This window comes from Solanum tuberosum, unplaced genomic scaffold (genome assembly GCF_000226075.1).
Source record: "Solanum tuberosum cultivar DM 1-3 516 R44 unplaced genomic scaffold, SolTub_3.0 scf00008, whole genome shotgun sequence".
Lineage (NCBI taxonomy): Eukaryota > Viridiplantae > Streptophyta > Magnoliopsida > Solanales > Solanaceae > Solanum > Solanum tuberosum.
Window position 1 is genome coordinate 1,331,343 of NW_006238934.1, and position 23,065 is coordinate 1,354,407.

At 32.4% G+C, this 23,065-nt stretch overlaps 3 protein-coding genes across 3 annotated transcripts; 1 reads left to right on the forward strand and 2 right to left on the reverse strand.

Moving 5' to 3' along the window:
- Nucleotides 1-414: 414 nt before the first annotated feature.
- On the reverse strand, nucleotides 415-7,313 carry LOC102577672 (oxysterol-binding protein). Its single transcript, NM_001287869.1, is given in 10 exon segments — nucleotides 415-813; nucleotides 1,641-1,819; nucleotides 2,346-2,490; nucleotides 3,545-3,721; nucleotides 4,448-4,569; nucleotides 4,692-4,810; nucleotides 4,904-4,976; nucleotides 5,074-5,190; nucleotides 5,945-6,038; nucleotides 7,204-7,313. Coding segments are annotated over 10 exon segments (1,380 nt in total). The 5' UTR covers nucleotides 7,308-7,313; the 3' UTR covers nucleotides 415-563.
- Nucleotides 7,314-16,109: 8,796 nt separating this feature from the next.
- Nucleotides 16,110-17,648, forward strand: LOC102593934 (expansin-A3-like). The gene is made up of 3 exons (XM_006338962.2): nucleotides 16,110-16,297; nucleotides 16,563-16,878; nucleotides 17,272-17,648. Exons 1-3 carry the CDS (start codon nucleotides 16,150-16,152, stop codon nucleotides 17,579-17,581), a joined length of 774 nt encoding a protein of 257 aa, XP_006339024.1. The 5' UTR covers nucleotides 16,110-16,149; the 3' UTR covers nucleotides 17,582-17,648.
- Nucleotides 17,649-18,277: 629 nt separating this feature from the next.
- LOC102594269 (probable serine/threonine-protein kinase NAK) lies at nucleotides 18,278-22,215 on the reverse strand. Its single transcript, XM_006338963.2, has 6 exons — nucleotides 21,442-22,215; nucleotides 20,606-20,931; nucleotides 19,927-20,062; nucleotides 19,673-19,815; nucleotides 19,413-19,536; nucleotides 18,278-19,090 (listed from the first exon to the last, which is right to left on the reverse strand). Exons 1-6 carry the CDS (start codon nucleotides 21,497-21,499, stop codon nucleotides 18,636-18,638), a joined length of 1,242 nt encoding a protein of 413 aa, XP_006339025.1. The 5' UTR covers nucleotides 21,500-22,215; the 3' UTR covers nucleotides 18,278-18,635.
- Nucleotides 22,216-23,065: the final 850 nt, after the last annotated feature.

Here is a 23,065-nt window from a genome sequence, read left to right on the forward strand (position 1 = left end):
TTGTTCATAATTGTTTCCCTACTTCTTTTACTTCATTCGTGAAATCTCAAATTTGGAGGGAGGCCATTTTCGGTTAATTTTACGTTGAGTTGGACCACAAACAACAGTGATTGATCTTGTGTATAACCAGTATTCTATAGCTAAATGGAATGAACTTTGTCTTTAAGTTTCTATTTGCTGCCCAAGTTAAAAGCTAACACGAGAAAGTGTTATATGTATTAGTCTCATCCCACAAAACCTTCCATGCTGAATGACTTGCCTAAACAAACTCAATCAACAGACTTAGGAATGATAAAAGACGATCAATTAACCGCACAATTTTGACCCATCACAACATTTCATTTATAGGTTTAATGCTACGTATTGCGAGTATAAGAAAACCTCAAAAAGGCATACTTTAAGTGCAACCATATGTACAAAACACTAATCAATCTCAAGATAGATAAAATGTAGGAATTAACTCCCTGAAAAAGAATGCAGACCTAATATAGGCCTAATACAGTAAAAGAGAAAAAAGGTACTCTGCAAAAAAAAAACAAGATACAGATGAGAGGAACAACTAATTATGCAGAAACTACTGAATCTTCATATTGCCAAGGATTGAATTCAGCCGTTTTAGCATCAGCCTCTTCAACATGGTCAGAACTATCAATAGCAGCACGATGTTCATGATATTTACCATTGTACTCGTACACCTCCAACTCACCCCAAGGTGTAGGACACATTTCATTAGATAAGTTGAACCATTTTGGTTTGAATTCGTCACCCTTGGCCTCTCTTGTTCTCCTGTCAGCTCTCTGCCTCTCCTCCAAACTGTATAAATAAAACCAAATACACCAGCAAATAAGAGATTCAGACAATTGTGGCCGAATAGGAAAAACTTAACTATGCACTTAAGGAAGATGTGAGGCCGGAGGGGGCTTGTTATTTTATTGTTCAACCAAAAACTATTTTTCCTATGGAAATAAAGAACTTCATAATGCAAGTTGAACTATTTGTTTAGTTGTGTAGTAACAACTATAACAGCCTGGTATTTTCTTTTCTCTGTCCTCTCTTTCCTGTCCAAGTGCATTAATGAAGCTACAAAGATCAAATTATTTTTAATTTTTATTTTTTTGAAAATGTCCACCCCAGAATGACAGCTGATACACCGACAGTAACAAACTGGATCGTCATCTTTTAACAAGAAGACCATGTGCACCGATTGTGGCTCACTACAAACAATAGACCCGGGAATTTATACCAGGGGTTCAAAGATATCACACTTGGATTTGAGCCTATGACTTAAACCAATTTATGACCCCCCCCCCCTTTGCACACAATTAGAACTTTCCTTGTGTCAAGGGGATTCAATAGCTTATATACACAATAATAAGAAAAAACTAGGTTTTACTTTTCTATTTAGATGAAGAGGATTCAATTGAACTACCTTCAAGATAAGCTTCGCCCTGACTGCAAAGCAAGGGTATAATCGAGGAGAAGTGGAGTACTATTATTAAGACAACAACTTCATGCCACAGAAAGGTCCAATGCTCTAAATTTGATATTTAAAATGCTAAAGTTCACGATGCACACAAAAGCAAAGAGAGTAACATGCAGATTGACAAAAGGACAACTTAGAGAGAGAGAGAGATGCATACCGGCTCTTTTCTGAACTAGCTTTGGACACATCACCTATCTCAAGTGCGTAACGATCAGGGCGCAAGCGAGAATCAGATGCTAATAATTTCTTAGGTGCAGTATCAAAGCTATTAATCTTGTGTGCAAAATATGTATACTGAAATTTGTCATTTTTAGGAGCTTCGGCAGCTTTCCAGACCTGAAACAAGCAAGAATTTGCAAGTGCAAATTTGATTAAATTAATAGTCTGCAATTTTCACTTGACCACAATTATCACCATTTTAGATAAAAGATGCCATCAAGCTTCATGCAACCTTATGAACCAGAATAATTGCACCATGTCAGATTTCAGATTAAAGAAACTCAAGAGCTCAATGTAAAATTAAAAATTACCCTAACTTCAATGATATGCATACATGTGAACATGGCATAGAGTAATTTGTCATCTATCCTAGCAAAAATTTGGAAATTGCAAACATATGATGCATATTTTAACCTAACTAATGTTTGTCTGAGAAAATTCAAATACTATTGCAAGCTCAGGAATCAACATACTTCAAGTCATGACGAGGACTTACGAAAAAGAACCAAAACAACAGAAAGATCTGGCCAGGGGTTACGATTAAACAAAGCAAACACAATTTCAGCTTAGAAAAATAAGGAAAAAGTGTGAAGTTGCATTGGACCAAAGGCGTTACTATTGAAGAAAGAAAGCTGAAATTCACCTCTTTCATAGTGCTGCCTGGCAAGGGCTCCCCTTCCAAATCACAGGGTTGATAACTTATAGATTCGTTCCATTTTCCAGTCATCAAAATTTTGGGTTCTTCCTCACTGTTGTAAACATATCCATCAACTTCATAGCGACCAGCACTGCCAAAAACATGATAGTTAAGAAAAATTAGAAGGCAAAAGGGAAAAGAAGGAAAATATTTGATAGACAATCAGGTTTATAAAAGAAAAAATAAGAAACAAGGAAAATTTAAGTCAGAACATCTTCTCTACAACCTCTTATTGGCAAGGAATATGGAATTAAGTTGTCTTAGGACCCAGATATAGAAAACAGTAACATTCACTTTTCCGGTAGGCAATGAACCATTCACCCGGGGACAGAGCTCTGTACAGGTTAGCTTGATAGATGCTAATATTGAAGTACAATAAGGAAATAGTATGCTTTAAACTTAAGCTTAAAGCTAGTCTGATAACCATTTTTGTTTTATCAAGTAAAAGTATTTTCATTCAAAGCTAATCTATAACCACATAGAAGGAAAGCTAGAATCATCAACATTATTACTCAAAGAAATAGAGAAAACATTAACATTAGTTGACATCATTTACTAAAGCCGGGGTGCACTAAATTGACAGTTCCTTTGATAGCGCAGAGGGCAGGCAACAAGTCATAATCACTATAAGCAACTAGGGATCAATCACAAACCCTCCAAGATTCAAGAACCTGGATCTCTAAATCAAACCTTCACAAGGAAACAAGGACAGGATTTCATTCTATAATGAAACACCATACTAATGGAAAATGAGCTTCCAACCGAGACCTAATTGGCAGTGGACAGAGTACCTATAATCTTTATCACATCCTCTGGTATTTCAAATTTTATGTTGGGCATTTATCCCTTGAACTCTCTCTTCCACTATGCGCTAATTTGAGCAAGGTCCGCAGTGTCCGCCAAGAACTTCTTGGCGGTGAAGAACGAGAGCAATCAGTACTTCCTTTGCTAACAAAAGACCAGAATATGTGAAAGAAATTTGAAGGAAAAAAAAACCATTCTTTTACACTATGTACTGTTTGGTTCTTAATTGATTTAAAGGGTGTATTTTCCCAAAGATCCATGGAAGGGAAAGTATTCTGGCACTTTGTTGTAGTAAAACATCGAACTGGTGAAGAGAAGAGCAACAATATCATCAATCATACCCAAACCAGCCACAAGGTTGAAAATACAGCAACACTTTATCCCCTGTCGTCAAGTTCGTCAATATCATCTCCCCAGGAGAATCGATCCATGTTCGCCCAAATATAAGATTGTGAACTTTTGTTGGAGGCGGCACCAAATCTAGGACAACACCAGACTTCTTCAGTGTGAGCCTTGACCTGCACACAATAGAATGAACCAAAAATCAAGATACAGAAGGACTTGGTCTGCAATTTGTGACATAAGTAAGCATTTTTTTAGCTGGAACCAGAAATAGGGGCCATGCAACTGTTAAAGTTATCTTCTAATTAATCATAGAGTGGATATGTAACATGAAGAAAAAAAATAGTGGTAGAAAACTGATGATCTCCCAATGTACAAAGTTTGTGCATGCTGTCTTTTCAGCTATACTTTAGGAACAGGTCGCAAAAAGGCAATCACCTCGTAGATAGTTAGCTGTCAACTAATATCTGAAACATTATCCTGCATGCTCTAGTCAACATTTCTGCTACATCCTCAAGTTCACTAAATAGTTCTAATTCTACACTAAAGCAGCACTCAGACTTGGCAAAAACAGAAGGAACCATCATCCAGCCAGAAGTAAAACTACCTGTTACACAAACATGGACATGTTTCAAACAGACCCTAGAGGCTAAATAAAGATGCTTCTCTTTTAAGGTCCCCCAAAAGAAACTGCCGATCTACTTGTGTGATTTATTGAAGAGCTATTAACTTCTTCCTCTCCAGAATTTTGGGTGTTTTAAGGTTCTCTTAAGGTCTTATCAACAAAACAACTACGTATGCTCTCTTTTTTTATGACAGAAAAAAAAAAACTACATATGCTCTCTTAAACAGGAAATCGACATCCTGATAAATAAGAAATTATTCGATATAATAGGTCCTACCTGCCAAGTGGATAGACTTCAACTGAGTTCCCCAAGAATTTGGATTTCACCTTTGAGGTGATATCATATTTGAAATGTTCGTTTTCTGCATGTGCTGCACCAATTGGGGGGTGATGACAAACCTGATACAGTACAAGACTTAATATCATGAGCACAAAAAGAAATAATAATCATTGAAGTCTGACAAGGAAACCATGGACAAGCTGAAATGTGATCCGGGGAAAGAATTCACTCTACAACTCACCTGCTCAGCAATAAATGTGATTCCAGCATGGTTAACAAATTCATAAGTTTCACCAAGAATGGGGTTGAAGGGCTTCCATGTGCGTTGTAAGGCATGGTATAAAGATATGAACCATGTTGCTGGAAAATCAAATTGTTCGTTGTATCATACTTAATGAGATAGTGAATTCAAAATAGGAGTGATGCTAAGCACTATGGTAGTAGATTGTTTACCGGCATATACTAATCTCATGTGTGGGTCCTCGCACTCATCTGCCAATTCCAGTAGATAGGAGTATTCCATCAACTGTCAATAGAATTGCTACATCAGTATAATCCTCACCTAAAAATTAAAACAAAAATACAGCAGGACGCTGCAACCCTGCAATTAATTGAAAACACACCTCTGCCATTTTTTGAAGGTTGGTCATAGGCTCACAAATAATAACTGGCAACGTCACCAGCGAGGTAATATCAGCGCCTATGTACTTTTGCATCATTTTCCAATAATTATCACGATCCTGCAAAAACCTCAGAAGTGTGAATGCACTCAACAAAAAATCCACACTTGCCCCAAAAAAAAAAATTGGTGCTGCTACTCCCATTTAGTTGTCCAACTTTTCTACTCCTACTTAGTTGTCCATTGACAAAAGTTGGTTAATCATTAAGAATCAGAAACTATTCATTTTGAATTTATAACTAAGTTCAATATAATCGCCATAGGAGTCAAATGTGGCAAAGGAGGGAGAAACCGGCTTTAGCGCTAGCACTCATCCAATCGCTTGGTTCTCCCGTGAAGGAAGGTCTAGCATAAAATTTTCTTATCCTTGATAGAAGCTCCATCTCTCTACTAACCACCCAGAAACTAGCATTTACACGAGTAAATAGCTTTCGAAGGAATTTGTGGTAATTATCAATCCCAAAGCCAACAGCATACATCTGTATCTGCTGAGCAGAAAGTTTTATTTGGAAGTGACTGCAAAAGGAGATTAAGCAAAGCGTGGTGTGTCTCCTAGAGTTTTGGATAAGTACGAGGAACAAAGGAAGAGTGCAGATATTGAGCTTTTGTCTTGTTCATGGGCATTAGCCAAGGCAACATTCTTCCCCAAATATACTGGAGGTATAAACAATTTATTGAGCCAAAAGAGGAGTAGGGGGAACTGCAAAACCCCATTCTCTTTACAGATTATAGAAAACCAGACAAATAATGAGAGCACTACTAAACACCTAGAACACATACAACCCTTCAGGATTAGATGAGAAGAGGGTTCATACCTCCTGCTTCCATCTTCCTCGCTGGGCTTCAGCACCAGCATCCTCATTGCCTCCTTCAGGATTTACGACTTCCAGCCCTTCATGACCAAGCATGCTGGAATAATAACAGCTTTGTGACTAAAAAATCCCATAAAAATCAAAAGTTACTTGAACAAAGGAAAAGATATGGTATATCATAAAGTCTCAAGTTGTCTGAATAACATAGTGTTGCAGATTTGATGGAGATTGATCAAGCATGACAACGGAAACTGATGATATCCATTCACTAAAGCCCAAGAAGAGCAAAGAGAAAAAACGAAAACCATACATCGATAAAACTTCACACTTATATTATCGGCAAGCAAAAATATGAGTGACAAGATAATGGAGCAACCACACATCCTAAAACAAAGAATGACAATTTACAACTTCCCACGTCAGCAAAGCATCTAACAGTAAAAGACACCACATATAACGTAAACACAATAGCAAATATTAAACTTGGGAACATTAGGAGGAAAAGATCCTAATACAAAGAATTACAATTTAGAACTTCCCACATCAGCAAAGCACCTAATCAGTAAAAGACACCATATTTGAGATGTAAACACAATAGCAAATAGCAAACTTGGGAACATTAGGGAGAAAAGATCCTAAAACAAAGAATGACAATTTACAGCTTCCCACACACCAGCAAAACACCAAATTTGAGGTAAACACAATAGCAAAAATCAAACTTGGGAACATTAAGGGCCAAAAATCCTAACACAAAGAATGACAATTTACAACTCCCCACATCAGCAAAGCACCTAATCAGTAAAAGATACCATATTTGAGATGTAAACACAATAGCAAACATCAAACTTGGGAACATCAGGGAGAAAAGATCTTAAAACAAAGAATGACAATTTACAACTTCCCACATCAGCAAAGCACCTAATCAGTAAAAGACAACAAACTTAAGGTAAACACAATAGCAAACATCAAACTTGGGAACATTAGGGGAAAAAATCCTAAAACAAAGAATAACAATTTACAACTTTCCACATCAGCAAAGCACCTAATCAGTAAAAGACACCAAATTTAAGGTAAACACAATAGCAAATACCAAAACTTGAAAACATTATGGGTAAAAAGTAGCAAAAAAGCTAAATCAAAGTCCCCGATCTGCAAGCAAATTTCAATTAACAGTCAACTTCTAAGCAAAAATTAAAAATCCCATCTGGGTTTTCTTCAATTCTTTGAAATTAAAAAGAAAAAGGGATGAAACTAGGGTTTACCCATTAACCGATTTGGCAATATTAGTCAAACTCGAACCTAAAAAGGAGAAAAATCCGCCGCCACCACCACTACCGCTTTGGTTCCCATCTTTGTTGGATGCCATCGATAAAAAATATATATAAAAAAAAAAAACTTTTTTCTTTTGGTTTTTTTAGGGATTAATAAGAATTTGAAGCAAGATCTGATGAACCCAGAATTTAGAAAAATGAAAATAGAGAGAATTAAAGTGGAATTTTAGGGCTATTTGTATGAAGATTTGGAGACTATAGAGAGAAGAAAGGAGGAAGGAAGGTCAGTGGCGGGTCATCTTTTTCTTTTATTTTTCAACTCAAAAAAATGACATTTTTAGCGATTAATTCAATTTGTTTCCTCCGCCTCTAGAGACATTTACGCCTCTAAGCAATCATAACTATCATTTATTTTTTAAAATTATTTTAAATTTAGTGCAAATTATTAATTTTATTTCTGAACCGTTGAGAATCTTAAAAATATCAATTTACTTAATTAATTGAATTTAAGTACATCCTCAAACTCGCAATATGAGTGAAATAGACTCATAAAGTCTCATTAAGTTTAAGGGTGTTGTCAACATTTTTCTTGGCTTTTTATTAAGAGTTTCATGTTCCTACAGGAGTTTGAGACCAATTGCAATGTTATATGACTGATCGGGGGTATATATTTAAGTTTAGTTAATCAAATAGATATGTGTTTTTAAGATTGTCAATAATTTAGAGACTAAACTAATAATATACACTAAATTCAGAAGTGTTTTCAATATTTTTCTCTTTATTTTTTTAAATAATTTTGCAGATATGGTAAAAAAAATATAATAATAAAGTATGTTGGGATATTTTAAGTTTCATAGTTGAATTAGCAGATGTGTGCAAATTTTTATTTTAATTATCTTCAAGTATTTATCAAAAACATATTTCTCTTGTTTCTACCTAAAATTGTTCTAGTAGAAAAAAGAATAATTGATGATTGAGATGTATTTTGATAAAATACGGTGATAGTTTAAGTAGAAAATTCACACACCTAAATAGTTTATACATAAAATTCAACAAATTAAAATACTTTAAATATGTTTTTAATTTTTAACTATTTAAAAAAAGAACTTCGGATAAATTCGTAGTTCTTAATAAAACTCATTTTTATTCAATAATAACTTAAAGATTCAGGTTGATGATACGGCATAGCATTCTATGGACTCTTTAACACGTCCAGAAATGGTATGCCAACGAACACCCTTTCTCCTCTTTCCCATGTCCAGAAATGGTATGCCAACAAACACCCTTTCTCCTCTTTCCCACGTCCAGAAATGGTATGCCATCAAACACTCTCTCCTTAGCCAAACAAAGTCTTCACAAGCCCCAACAGGCGGTTTTGACGATAATATTACTTCATCCCTGCAAAATAAAAGTGGTCTAGTTTGACTTGATAGAAAGTTTAAGAAATAAAAATAAAGTGTTACAAAAAATAAAGAAAAATTGCATAATATTGGTATAATGAAAGTTCTGGAATGTATAGATGGGAAACACTGGAAGCTATTTCAAAAAGAGATTATGGCAGCGATATGTGGAGCTATCATTTATCACACTTGGCGTGCCATAAATTGGAGGCGATACAAAGGCAAATGTGTACAGACGGATGAGGCAATTGCACAGATAAAGAAGGAAATCAGAGAAAGGTTACAGTTACTTAGTAGTTCCAAGAAAGCAATGAAATGTAGGAATTTTATTCAGCATTTAATGTGTTTTTAGTTTTCTTATGATTTGGTAGGAGGCCTGTTCTTTGTTATCAGAGAAAGGTGCTCTTCATTTGTATTCGTACTTTTTGTTGGTTATGGTAATATATTTACAGTTGTTACAAAAAAAAAAAAACTTAAAGATTATGTAAGAGATATATTTAAAAAATCAGAAATAGCAAAGATAATAGATATAATAAGGTTTTATAGCTATATTTTCGGTAATTACGATCCATAGCTATAGTTTCGTTTGCTATGTAGACTGCGGTTTGTATATTTTACTTGCTCGTTTGTATATTTCACTTGCAAATATATAAATAGGAAAAATATATACAAACGGAGACTGAAATTTGTATATCTCGTTTGCTCGTTTTTATATTTCGCTTGCGAATATACAAACAAGATAAGTATATATAAATTTTATATTTATATATTTAAGAATTTTTCATAACTCTATTTACATATTTGGCTTGCCAATATACAAAGAAGGTAACATATAAAAATTACGAATTTATACAAACAGAAATCGAATTATACAAATTTTGGAGTTATACAATAAAGGGACCGAATTATACAAATTATAGATTTATACAATTAGAGAAATGAATAGAATGATTTCGCAAAACTATAGCCACAAATTAAAATAACTGAAACTATAGTTATATTACATAATATACTCTAGAGGTTTATCATTTCGCATAATTTTTTCTATTATAAATCACACTAGGTAAATTTGATGCAAAAGATATTATTGGAGAAATTGATACTTAATTTTTTTCACCTGTTATATCAATTGTAATCATATCATTGATATTATTGTATTTTTATTTTTTTATCTTTGATTTTGCTTCCAGCTTGGCGGCTACTTTAGGGACGGCCCAAAGCAATATATTATCATAATGATATTTAGACTATTTTTATTCTTTTTATTTTATCAAAGGGATGTCTTTATTCTCCAATAAATTTTAATTTAATTATTCGTTTTGGTCCTTTTGTTTATATATATTTATTTATACTTCCACCATATAAGTTGATCAAAATATTTTGAAAGATAAAATTTTATCTTAAAAAAATAAAGTTTAAAAAAAATTAATACTCTTATAAAATTACTTTTTTCAATTCAAATCATATTAACTACACGAAATCATTTCTCCATCTAAGTAAAGTTGAAGAAGGAAACATAAATAGTCTTTATTTTATATCATAAAGAATAATTTCAAGAGTTTTGATTACTCATAAGAAAAACGCAAAACACTTTTTTATTGTTATAAAGACAATTTTAATAAGTACAAAAAAGTTGTCAAAAAAACAATAAAAGAAAATATAGTTTTAACTTTTGAATCAAATAATAGGAGTCAATATATCAATATGAGTCTTAAGTCTTTACAGATTATTGAAATTCTTTTATCAAAGAGGCGAGCTATTAGGTTGAAACTTTTGAAATGAAAAGAATCCTACTAGAACACTAATATGATATCAACACTAAAATTTCGTATGAATCGAACACTAATATTATTAATATGTATAAATATTAGAAACGAGTCTTGCAATAGATAGGTTTAATTTAATAAAAAAATTCATATAAATATCAAATAAAAAAGAGAGTCAACATAATTGAGCTTAGCGAGACACTAGACCAATTGTTATTATTCATTCAATAAAGTTTTGTCAAATAAATGAGTCAATTTTCCTTTGACTATGGAAAGGGAATTCATCCTAATATTTTGTTGTTTTGGTTATCAGTCATCGACTTATCGTAATTTAATTTTATATAATTTTAAAAAATATTAATTTAAAGAATCAAAGGCAGATTAAATGTATCAATATTAAGGTCGTGAGCTATAACTTTATATGTAAAAACTTATTAAAATTGTACTAGTATATATAAATTAATAATTTTTAAAATATAATAAATTCAATATTAAAAATCTTAATTAAAATTTAAATCTTCCATCCGCACAAACAAAATCCATACAACTCATTAGCAGAACCTCTTAAGGCATCAACTTTAGCATGTTATAGAACATGCAGCTGATCTAAAATACAACCCATGAATGAGCTGTCCAACATCTTCATAAATTAATTAATTAAATCATCGAATGATACGATAAATAAACTTTATTTAATATTGTTTGTTAGTATATTTGATGGTGGACACTAACAATAAGGTTGAGTATTAATATTATTGGGGGTATTTTTGTCTCTAAAAAGTATGTCAAATATCTTCTAGGGATATAAGTTTCAATTTCATATTTGACATTAGTCTTCCTATGCAATAAACAAAGAGCACGCTTGATAGATATTCATAAATCTTTATTTGGACACCTTCTCGATGTTGGGCTGGCGCTAGATGTCTCGAGCGGTTCATCAAACTCTCTCGACTTCTTTGTGTGTTTGCTTGGTTATTGTTTGAATTCTTAGTAAAAAATTTGCATTTACCATTACTCGAGAGATCAATTTTGTGTTTTGTACACGTAGTTTACATATCGGAGAGATAAATCATCTTTTGGCTCTTTTTTCTTTGTGATAGTTTATAAGGGTATGAATCATTCGATCATCTAGATGACTAGAATTGATTTGGTAAATGGGCTGACCCAATATGAGTTGGTTTAGAAGTGTACTTGGACATAGCTAGAATCATAATGGGCCGAATATCCACTCGGAGCTACTATTTAAGTCATAGTCAATTTTGGGAAGTATTGAGTTGATAGCCACAATACCCTATTATTTATTTAAGTTATATTTGGTTTGTTCTAAATTATTTAACTCGTAGCTAGTGTAAATAAACTTCAGACAAGATCGATCCTCCTTTTTTTTTCATCGTCTTCTTCTTCTTCAGTTTGTTGAACAAGTTTTTGTAATCGATGATACAAGATAAGAAGAAAATGACATTGAGTCTTTGGACGTAAAGTTGGTCTCAATATAAATATAAACTTCTTAATTTGTTCTGACCTAAGTAACTGGGAAATGGGCTTGTGTCTTTTTCACTATGAAGTATTTATCTTTTATTCATTTGAAATTGTTCCTTTTACGAAGTTGAAAATACTTGGGTGAGATATATAACAAAAATAAAAATCCTCAATCGAGATTTATTTAGACTTGTTAAGTTTGCAGAATAAGTTGAGTTTGAAATTAGACTAACAAATCTAGGGTTTGAGCCTATCAAGCCTAATTTCAAACAAAAATGTTTGAAGTTTGAGACAACCAAGCCAAACTTCAGACAATTTCAAACAAAAATGTCTTAATGTTTTAATTTTACCATAAGTTTGAAGTTGATTTTAAAGTGGCTAAATAGACAAATTATATAATTTGGCTATAGCTTTAATAGTGGTCCAACTGGTCCTCAAATTGGTGATATATGCATTTTTCCTTTCTTTTTCGAGGGAATGAGATCTCTTGCCCACTTACAATTTGAATAGAAGAAAATATCAATCTTTCATGTGCAAAAATAAAAATCTTCAATTAAAAAGACATGAACTTATAAAGGTATAGAAAATCATTTCCCACTTTTTTTTGGTTCAAAGAACAGGTTTATAACAATAACAACTTTTATATAATTAGGAAAGGTTTTCAACGTTTAACTGAACTATATATATTGCACTTCTCAAGAATTTATATGTTTCTTTATTCACTAAAAACAATTAATCAAACTCTTTTACATGTTACCAAACATCTTTAGCGTAGATAGTTATGGATAAGTGACTTAGGTTACTAAATATTTGTGTAAATATTTTATACTTTAACAGCTTTTGGATTTCCTTCACGATATATCCCTAAAAATAATTTTCACATAATAGTTATATAAAAAAAGTGAAATTTCGTCAAGTGTCTTGAATTTCGTTTTTAATACTACGATAAAATTTCACTTTTATCCATGACATAATTACAATATTATAGATTTCAAATTTTAGTTATTTTTAATTTCAATGATTTTCAATTATATGTGTGGAGAATTACTATATTTGAATTTTACTCTATTTTAACAAATTTTCCAAAAATAGTACTAAAACAAATGAGCCTATGAAACTGAAAATATACATTAACATTTGTAGGTTATCCTCTTTAAACAAAATATAGTGCTTAGACTAAATTTCTTATAATTACAAAATGAAACAAAATTAAGAGAATTAAGTAACATGGTTATCACTTACTAATTAAAAAAATTTAAAAGGTCAACTCACGTAAATAAAATAATTAATATGCAAATTCTACTTACGATATGTTCCTTCCCTTGCTAAGAAAGTGGTACGGAACAAGTGGAATCTCAAGTTAGTGAACGCATTAACTTTAATTAATTAAATAATTATAACATATGATTAATTTATTTTTCTTTAATGATTGTCAGGTGAGTTCATTCAATTAGATAACTAGGTCAAGATATCTCCTAATTAACTCCTAAGCAACTTTTTTTATTTTTTATTTTTATTTTTATATGTTGAGATCAATGAATTATTTGTTGATGAATACTCCACCCATGTCGTGACAAGATTCCTCTCTGACGGATTTTAATTATTTTTTAATTATGGTTTCCTTTTTAAAAATTAAAATTCTAAGTAAGAAATTAAGAATAACCTTACTATTATTTTCCCTTATTTACCGCTACAATACAAGTGTAATTCCTTGAGTAAAATTCGAAGAAGTTCTTATAGATCTTCGGCTCTAAGAAAAGTTTCCGATTACAAATTAATATGACAATAAAATAGAAAGATATTACAAATCAAAATAATAATACACATTGAAGAATAAGAAATTATACAATTACTAACTAATACTACTTCTAAGTTCTAATTAGGATAAGAAGAGGGGATTGAAGCTAGCCTTGCCTCTCTCAAATAAAGTGTGATAACAATTGACTATCTACTAATATTCTATTCTATATTCTAAATCCCAATACCTCCCTATATATCTAGGATTATTTCTTCAGTAAATACGAGAATTTTAACATTGATGTCCAAAGATTTAAAAATAGCTAATTAAGTAACTAAGATTTTTTTTTTTTTTTAAATGTTATATACTTCCTCCGTTAACTTTTGCTTGTCCACTATTCCAAAATAGATTTTCACTTAACTTGTCATCTTTAACATTTATAAAAAACAAATGTTTTTTTATTTATCTTTTTACTATTAATATTAATTGTAATACTTATTCTTCAAATCATTTTTTCAAGACGTAAGACTAAACATCAAATAATATGAATATTATAATAAAATGGGCATATCAATTACTATTTCTTGACAAAGTTTAAAATAGACAAGTAAAAGTGAATGAAAAAAATAATTAATTGAGAGTACCAACGTATAATTAATTGGTATCATTATAATGATTGGACGGCATAAACACTCGATTTTTAATTTAGATGAGTAATAATAAATGGGGATTACTTAGCTTAAATAGGTGGGCATGGCATACTGTACGATATACGTAGGTAACACTCAACTAATTAATTAATTTGGTATTATTTTTCCAAGAATTAACATATAATTAAAAATAAATCAATTGTTTGCATGTGATTTCAGATCTCTAGAAGTAAGAACCTAAACAGAGAAAGTCAAAATACTTTGATGGTCAACTCATCATTATAAACTTTATTAGATGTTAAAATTAATATACACATGCAAACCTGAAACTGAATAGAAATTGTCGAATTTGGGTTCAATGAAGGTAAAATGAGTCCAACCAATAGGTCAAACTTTTTCCATGCTAGCCTATAATATATATTCTTTCACCCATATAATTATATTATTAAATGTCTCAAATTCAGATCACGGGAATGAGAAATTTAAATAAGGATTTTCTCCTTTACTGAGTTCTACATCGCTTAAATTTAGATTGATCAAAACTCGAGTCAGTAAATTCTAGTTACATGATATTTTTAAAATAAAAAAAAATTATTTATATAAAGTGGTAATATCTTCTTCTTTTTATGACAAGTGTTATATTTTTCATATGTGGACAAATCTAACGTATTAATAGGCGTATAAGCGGGAATAAGGTGTTCATTTTAACCTTTTAGATGAAAATATTACATCCGTCGTTGTTAATAGGTTGATATATAGTAGTGCCTTAGTGGAAGCAAAGCGATCTTTGTGGAAAACTAACATGCATTGCCATGAATGATAATTGATATTTAATTCTACGTTCTATGATTAAGGTTTGGTAACAAATTTTTTTTTTTGTTTTTTTAATTAAGTCACCCAAACTATTTTGGATAAAATTATGTTTTAATTTAGATCGATGCGTGCCTTAACTTTTAATATTTATTGTGCCATTGTAGACTTATAATAAATGATAGGTAAATTATATAAAAAAAATAAAAAAAAATGATAGGCAATACTTCATTTAAGAAAATATTGGTAAGAAGTAATCAGTTAAATTTCATGATTAACAATTTCTTAGCACGTCTAATTATAGTAAAAACATTAGGGATATCAAACCTCGTTAGTACGCAATAAAAAAATAAATCATTGTAGTTAGCTTTAGCTACGACACTAGTATATATTATTATAATAAAGAAGTGCAAAATATTTTAGCCTATAATTAAGCTTGTAGCTAGCAAGTTTTAAATTCAAAGCTTCGTTTAATTTTTAGGGTGTGTGTTTGGTATGATAGGAAATAGGTGAATTTTTTTTTCTGGGTTTGATATGTAAGTAAAAAATATTATTCTAAAAGTATTTGCATATAATCTAGATAAATACTGTAAGACGGGGAGTAGGGCAGGGCGATCACACTATATGAAAGTGGAGTGAAAATGAGGTGTATTGATGGAGGCCGAAAAAGACACAATCAATGTGAAATGCTACTTATAAAACTTATTTTCCCTATATTTCACCTAATCAAACATGAAAAACTTGAAAAACATTATCGTCCTCCTCCATACCAAAACTTTAATTTCATTAACATTACCATGTGCCCAAAGCTAGGTATCCTCACCACCACATGCAACTCACATGTATACTTGTAATGAATACCACATATTGTAGTATTTTCCTTCTTACTCCATAAGCCATGATAAATATTGCTACTCTACGTTTCTGACATAAAAAAATAATACTATACAATAAATTATTAAATAAAAAATAGTAACTCATTAATGACGAGTCATGCACTTGTTATTAAGTACCTCCATTTTCCTCCTTACTACTATATCCATTGTCACCCAAAATTACCCTATTAGCATTTCTCCACATTTCTATTCAAAAAAATGGCTATAACTTGGATGCTTTGCATTGCTTCCCTTCTCTCTTTCTTGACAACCGTCGATTCAAAGGTCCGCGGTGTTTACACCGCTGGCCCTTGGCAGAGCGCTCATGCCACCTTCTATGGTGGCTCTGATGCCTCTGGCACCATGGGTACGTATTTTATTCATTTTATACAATAACAAATTCAAATTTTTTAAATATGACTACTCATTCACCTTTATTCTAGAGTATAATTGCTTATTGAAGAGCATGTTAGATCGATCAATCTGTTTATACCTATATGGTTTGCACTTTTATAACCGACTATATATATTTTTGGTGACCTGATAGCGTAAGCAATTTTTTATTTTTTATTTTTAAGATTGTAAATTTTATATTTTAAGAAGGTTTACGTATAAATATATTTTACCATCAGGTGGTGCATGTGGATATGGAAATTTGTACAGCACAGGATACGGAGTGAATAATGCAGCACTAAGCACAGTACTTTTTAATAGTGGACTAAGCTGCGGTGCTTGTTTTGAAATAAAATGCACTGATGAAAAATGGTGCAACCCGGGTAACCCATCCATTTTTGTAACGGGTACAAATTTCTGCCCGCCAAATTACGCTTTGCCAAATGATAATGGAGGTTGGTGCAACCCGCCCCGGCCCCATTTCGACCTTTCCATGCCTGTGTTCCTCCAAATTGCGCAGTATCGAGCCGGCATCGTCCCAGTTACCTATCGAAGGTTAGTCGTAATAATTGATAATCTGATAAAAATGATAATTATTAATCTACTATTATAAATAAGATTCAATTATAGTATAAAATATGTCAAAAGGGTTGATTTAATATTGAATTTCCATAGTTTATTTAGAAAATCTTTTTTATATTATGAATCTTTCACTTAGAACTCCTTGCTCCGATCAATCGTGGCTTGATCTAATCATTAAATGAAAATGTGAATAAAATATACGTCTCTCTCTTTAAAGAAGGGACGATGTTTCGAATTGAAATAATTTTGTCTTTCTTCATATTATTATAGTTTTAGAATCAATAATTTTATACGCGATATCTATAAATATCTTTTGATTAACCTGATAGCATACGATATATATAATCATTTTGTTTGAAATAATAGGGTTCCATGCAAGAAACAAGAAGGAATAAGATTCACAATCAACGGTTTCAATTACTTCAACATGATCATAGTGACTAACGTGGCAGGTGCTGGTGATATCCAGCAAGTTCAAGTCAAAGGTACTAATACTAAATGGATAATTATGAGTCGAAACTGGGGGCAAAATTGGCAATCCAATGCTTTGCTAACTGGTCAAGCACTTTCATTTAAAGTCAAAACAAGTGACCGTCGCTATGTTACCTCATACAACGTGGCACCTTCTAATTGGCAGTTTGGCCAGACTTATCAAGGCAAAAATTATCGAGTTTAATTTTATAAAATTACCCCACAAATTGAAAAGAAATAAATTACTACATACTATATACTTATTAGTATACCATTTTCCCCTACCTTCAATTTTTTTCTCTTTTTTAATGGGATAAATTGTAGGTATATGTGGAATTAGTTTATTTTCGTTTTATATTTTGTAACGATCCTTGATTTCTTTCGTACAAAAGAATCAAAATCGCATGAGCTCAAAGTTGCGCTCATTCCACGTGCAATTAAGAATACTTTTTTGTTTTTAGTGATGATGTGTAAGATGTTGATGTGGTGGTCGCATAAGGATTAACCTAATTATATATTGTCTATGAATATGAGTATAACATATTGTCTCTTATAATTATTTTAGATATATTTGGCGATGTTTCAATTTATTTCTGGAGTGGTTATATGTTGGTGAGTGAGGAGGCTGATTTAAATAATTAAATTACTATGCACAACGATATTTTATATTCATCGTGTTAAATCATTGACTATGATATCGATTGTTGGACTAAAGCTGACCAAAGATACTATCATCATTGTCTAAAAATGTCTTGTGCAATTATAAGAATTTCAACCATTCAAAAAGTCCTAAATTCTGTTGGCTATTTTGACTATAGATTCAATATTTTCTTGTTACACTGTTAACTGTAATCCTTCGTCTCCATTTCAAGAACAATAATACATAAAACATGATGAAATATCAAGATTCGAATAGAACACTAATTTCTCGAGCCAAGGGTCTATCAAAAACAACGTTTGTACCTCCCAAGGTAGGGGTAAGGTCTACATATACTCTACCCTTCTCAGACGACACTTGTGGGATTACACGGGGATGTTGTTGTAGTAAATAGAACTCTAATAGTAGGTTAACTTACATAACTAATAAACTGAACACACATAAATCTATTGTTCAAACATTATCCAACAAACTAAAACACACAAAAAAAAGAGGACAAGCTGTACATCCTTGTTGAAGACATTTTCTTAGTTATATGCCAGAAGTTCTTGAACAAAAGAGGTACTAGTAACTGGCACACCAAAAACTTCCTTTCCTCTTACTATGAAAGAAGTGAAAGTGAAGGTCTTGGGTACTTGGATTTCGCGGGGGTCTCTTCCGTGCTGCTTTTGCAGGACTTCTTGAGCGCAAAACTTGATCGACTATGCTGATTTACCTGCCGGACTTTCTTATCATTTTTTGCTACATCCTTGGACTGCTGAAGCTGTTCTAGAGCTGTTACTACTTCGTCCATTGTTGGCCTTGACTTGGGGTCCATCGATATGCATTGAAGAGACAGGATAGCAACCTTTAAGGCATGACTAAGTGAATATTGTCCTTCAAGACGGGCATCTAGAACACGGAAAACTCTACGTTTATTGGTCAAATAAGGTTTTGCCCAATCAACAAGACTATGTTCCCCCATGGGTCGATTCTTGTCTATTGCTTTCTTACCGGATAGAATTTCTAGTAGAACTACCCCGAAGCTGTATACATCACTCTTGGCAGTAAGATGGCCTTCCATAAAAGAGAAAAGTTATCAGCTCAGAGCATGAACATTCTTATACACACTTAACTACTTAAAAGGTGAAACAAAATGTAAGTGTCTCATTCAATTCAAACTAAATTTTAATTTATAAAAAAATCATGTTCATTTGTTCTAATAGTCCTCGTATAATCATACGAACTCGGTGTCCAGATACAATAAACAGGACGAGATGAGTATATGAGAATGTACACATGAAGTTCATCGTCTGTAGACTAAGCCGTGTTAAAAGAAAATAAAAAGTACCATCAGATTGTGAACTTCAAAATTGAATTGGGTAGCATGCAGACAAACCTGTGGATAGATACTCTGGAGCAGCATATCCATAAGTTCCCATAACCCGAGTAGACACGTGGCTCTGATCACCTATGGGACCATCTCTGGCCAACCCAAAATCAGAAAGCTTGGCATTGTAGTCCTGTCAATGTAGACCGTAAAATTGAGCACAAAAAACCAAGTATCTGAAAATATGAAAGACTTCGACATAACCCATGTTTCAAGGCGACGGGGCAGTGCAAACTGTAAAGTGACCCTTTGAGATGATATTCACATACCGAGTCCAGCAGAATATTAGAAGTCTTGAAGTCCCTGTAAATAACTTTTGTTTCAGCATTATGAAGAAACGCAAGGCCCCTTGCAGCACCAAGTGCAACTTTCATACAAAGGCTCCAAGAAAGTGGTTGGTAGTATGAACCTCCTGACTCAAATAAACAAAACCACATATATCATCTAGGACTCCACACGCTTGTTCATATGTACCGTAAGTAATTACACAGGTGGAAGAATATAAAAGAAATACTGAACTCACTCCTAAATAGATGATTCTCCATGCTACCCTTAGGCATAAACTCATAGACCAAGAGCCTGTGATCTTCCTCTAAGCAATAACCGATCAAATTTACAAGATTTGGATGGTGCAGTTGCCCAAGATAGTTTATCTCAGCCTGCAAATTTGTATGGTCGAGAACATAAGGTACGCTGCTTATAATAAATAGCATTCATTTGTAGCAAAATGCTATATAAGCACTGAGCTAGATGCAAATCAAGTCATCCTATTCATCACGATTTTATTGATCAGATTTGTTTCTTTCCCCAAATCTACAAATGAGGTTACCCAGCAGAATCCAGTACTCCCTTCGTTCCAATTTGTTTATCTTACTTTCCTTTTTTATCCGTTTAAAAGAATGTTTCTTTCCCTTTTTGAAACTCTTTAATTTCAACTTCACACTTGACATATTTAAGACCACGAGATTAAATGATATTTTGGTGCATTCAACATATCTTCAATCTTAAGACCACAAGATTCAAAAGTCTTTTTTACTTTCTTAAACTTGTTAAATCAAAACCAGACAAACAAATTGAATCAAGGGAGTAACAAATATGCAGATACGCCTACGGAACAATAATTTCACAGTATCAACAATGTCTTTTAAAAAAATTAACTCCAGTTGCGGAGCGATTCCAAGTAGAACAAAGCTTCAACTCACCAGCCATTCTCTGTGCCCCTGCCACCCTTCTTGGTTTAACTTTTTCACAGCTATCACAATCCCTGTGCCAGGCTTTGATGCTGCAAGAGTATGCTCGTCGACCCACCCTTTGAAAACCGAGCCAAAACCTCCTTCTCCTACTACACTGTCAGGACGGAAGTTTCTAGTTGCAGATCGGAGTTCACTGAAAGTGAAGCTCCTCAAGTTGGATGACTGCAAGATCTCACCCTCACTCCGAGGAGTCGGGGGTACGGAAGCTGATGAGTGTTTGCTATTCGAATTACTAATATCGGTACCATTTCCACTGACATTTCTTGAATCCAACCCTAAAAGAATCCATTTACAATGCAAACAAAAGACAGTAAGCAAAAGAATCAAGATGTTCATCCAACAGTAGAAAACAATTACTACTAATCTCCACATACCAAGCAAATTTCCTACATAAAACAGAAACCTTTCAAAAGGTAATATTACTGCTCTTTGAAACACACAAATTTAACTTTCGTTGCAATTAACAAATACATGACAGACAATACATTAGTCACCCACAAAACCTTACACTGACCAGAAACAATATTTGGTCTATTTCTTCTCCTTCTCCCCTGCAATGACCCCCACCACACCCTAACCCCCACCCCCTTTTAGGGGGTGAGTGGGGGGCTGGTAACAATAATCCTCTGCAGCTTTAGGGTACTCTCCTTTTTTTTTTATTCTTCAATTTTTTAAGCAAGCAAATACTTGAACTCACCAAAACACTCAATATATAACTAGAGCTAACAAATCATATCATACCTTTCAAAAATAAATTATACAAAAAGATAGTGAACTTAGTATACCTGAAACAGTATAAAATGTTGTCTCAGCCTTGATTTGGTTACTCAGACAAATCCCCATTAGAGCAAAAAAAAACCCAAAAATTCAATCTTTTTTAGCTCCACTAGCCACCAGACAAACTGCAAAACTCAAGTTTTCATCATTATATGCACAGATTAACACCAGTTGTTACTTCAATACAAACCCCAAAAGTTCATTGAACCCCAGATCTAGTGTGAACCCAAGAATCTTCCTCTACATCATGAAATGACAGTAACTTTGGAGATAAAAGAAAAAGATTGAAACTTTCTGATGAACAGGGCTGTAATTGTTTAACCCCACTTGCCTATGAATGAAAAAAATTATGACAAGAAAGTTGGAAGTAAAAGGACAAGAGGAAAAAGGGGTTTTATTGCTTTTCTTGATTCTCTATGGTACTTATGAAGTTTTTTTTGGACTTTTTGTTGGTGAAAACTGAAAAAGCCATAGATTAGATGGTTGGTTGACTTGCTTTGTTGGTTCTCTGTCTTTACTAGTAGCAGCACAGATTACAAGCAACCAAAAGAGACTGAAAAATTAACTGGGGATTAACTACTTAATCAAATCAAAAGATTGTTAATGGCTTAACTTAGTTTCAACTTTATCTGTTGTTGCTTAGCTGTTGGATTTTTGTCTCTGTGTTGCTAGATTCTCGCTAATTAAGCAAGGCATATTTAGGAAATGATTATGGCTTTTTAATATAGTTTAAGGCCTTCAAAGCAAATGCCTTTGCTTGGTTCCATAGTTTCTATAAAGTATAAACAAATGTGCTCTTCATGTCTGGTAATCATTCTAGTTATGAATTTAAGTAAGTATGTTCTAATCATGAAAAAATAATACTATATCATCAATATAAATTAATATATTATAATAAGTTAGTTAATGGAGTACTATAGTTACAGTTACTTGTATAACAATAACATCACACACAGTGAGATCTGAAGAATAGAGTGTATACAAATCTTAAGATAAACAAATTATATCGGATAGATTCATAACTCCAGGAAAAAGATATTCCCTTAGTTTCATTTTACGTGATACTTTTCGGATTTCGAGATTCAAACATGTCTGTCTTTGATCATAAATTTTTCATAGATCTTTTAAACATTTTGAATTATCAATTATTGTGACTTATACTATTTTTTACATAGTTAACAAATATATAAATTTCATTTCAAAAAGATTTCGTGCGCAAATTTTCGATAAAACTTAAATTGTTTGACTCTCGAAAAACGAAAAATGTCACATAAATTGAGACATAGAGAGTAGTTCAAAACAATGTGGAAAAATAAATATAAACTTTGAAGGAGTTATAACAAAATATTATTAAAAGTGTGACAAAGAATTATGTACAATACAACAAAATAATACGATAAATAAAATACAAGAAGCAACAATTAAAAACCGGATGAGTGATCCTATGACTACTAATAAGCGGTATGATGCTCTGTTACACCTATTAATTTTCTATCTTAATTTGTGTTCTCCCTAACCTTATATATATTGAAGATGAGTTATTATTGGAAATTTTTGTTTTGCAGCAAAAACAATTTTTAGTACAAATACTCATTGAAGAATTTGTTTTGTACCAAAAATATTATGTTAAAA

Coding starts and splice junctions, on each gene's coding strand:
- LOC102594269 (XM_006338963.2), bottom strand. CDS start 21,499: ATGGGGATTTGTCTGAGTAACCAAATCAAGGCTGAGACAACATTTTAT. Junction 20,932..21,441: donor AACATTTTATACTGTTTCAG/GTATACTAAGTT, acceptor GGATTCTTTTAG/GGTTGGATTCAAGAAATGTC. Junction 19,816..19,926: donor GGAGAATCATCTATTTAGGA/GTGAGTTCAGTA, acceptor TATTTGAGTCAG/GAGGTTCATACTACCAACCA.
- LOC102593934 (XM_006338962.2), top strand. CDS start 16,150: ATGGCTATAACTTGGATGCTTTGCATTGCTTCCCTTCTCTCTTTCTTG. Junction 16,298..16,562: donor TGATGCCTCTGGCACCATGG/GTACGTATTTTA, acceptor TTTTACCATCAG/GTGGTGCATGTGGATATGGA. Junction 16,879..17,271: donor GTCCCAGTTACCTATCGAAG/GTTAGTCGTAAT, acceptor TTGAAATAATAG/GGTTCCATGCAAGAAACAAG.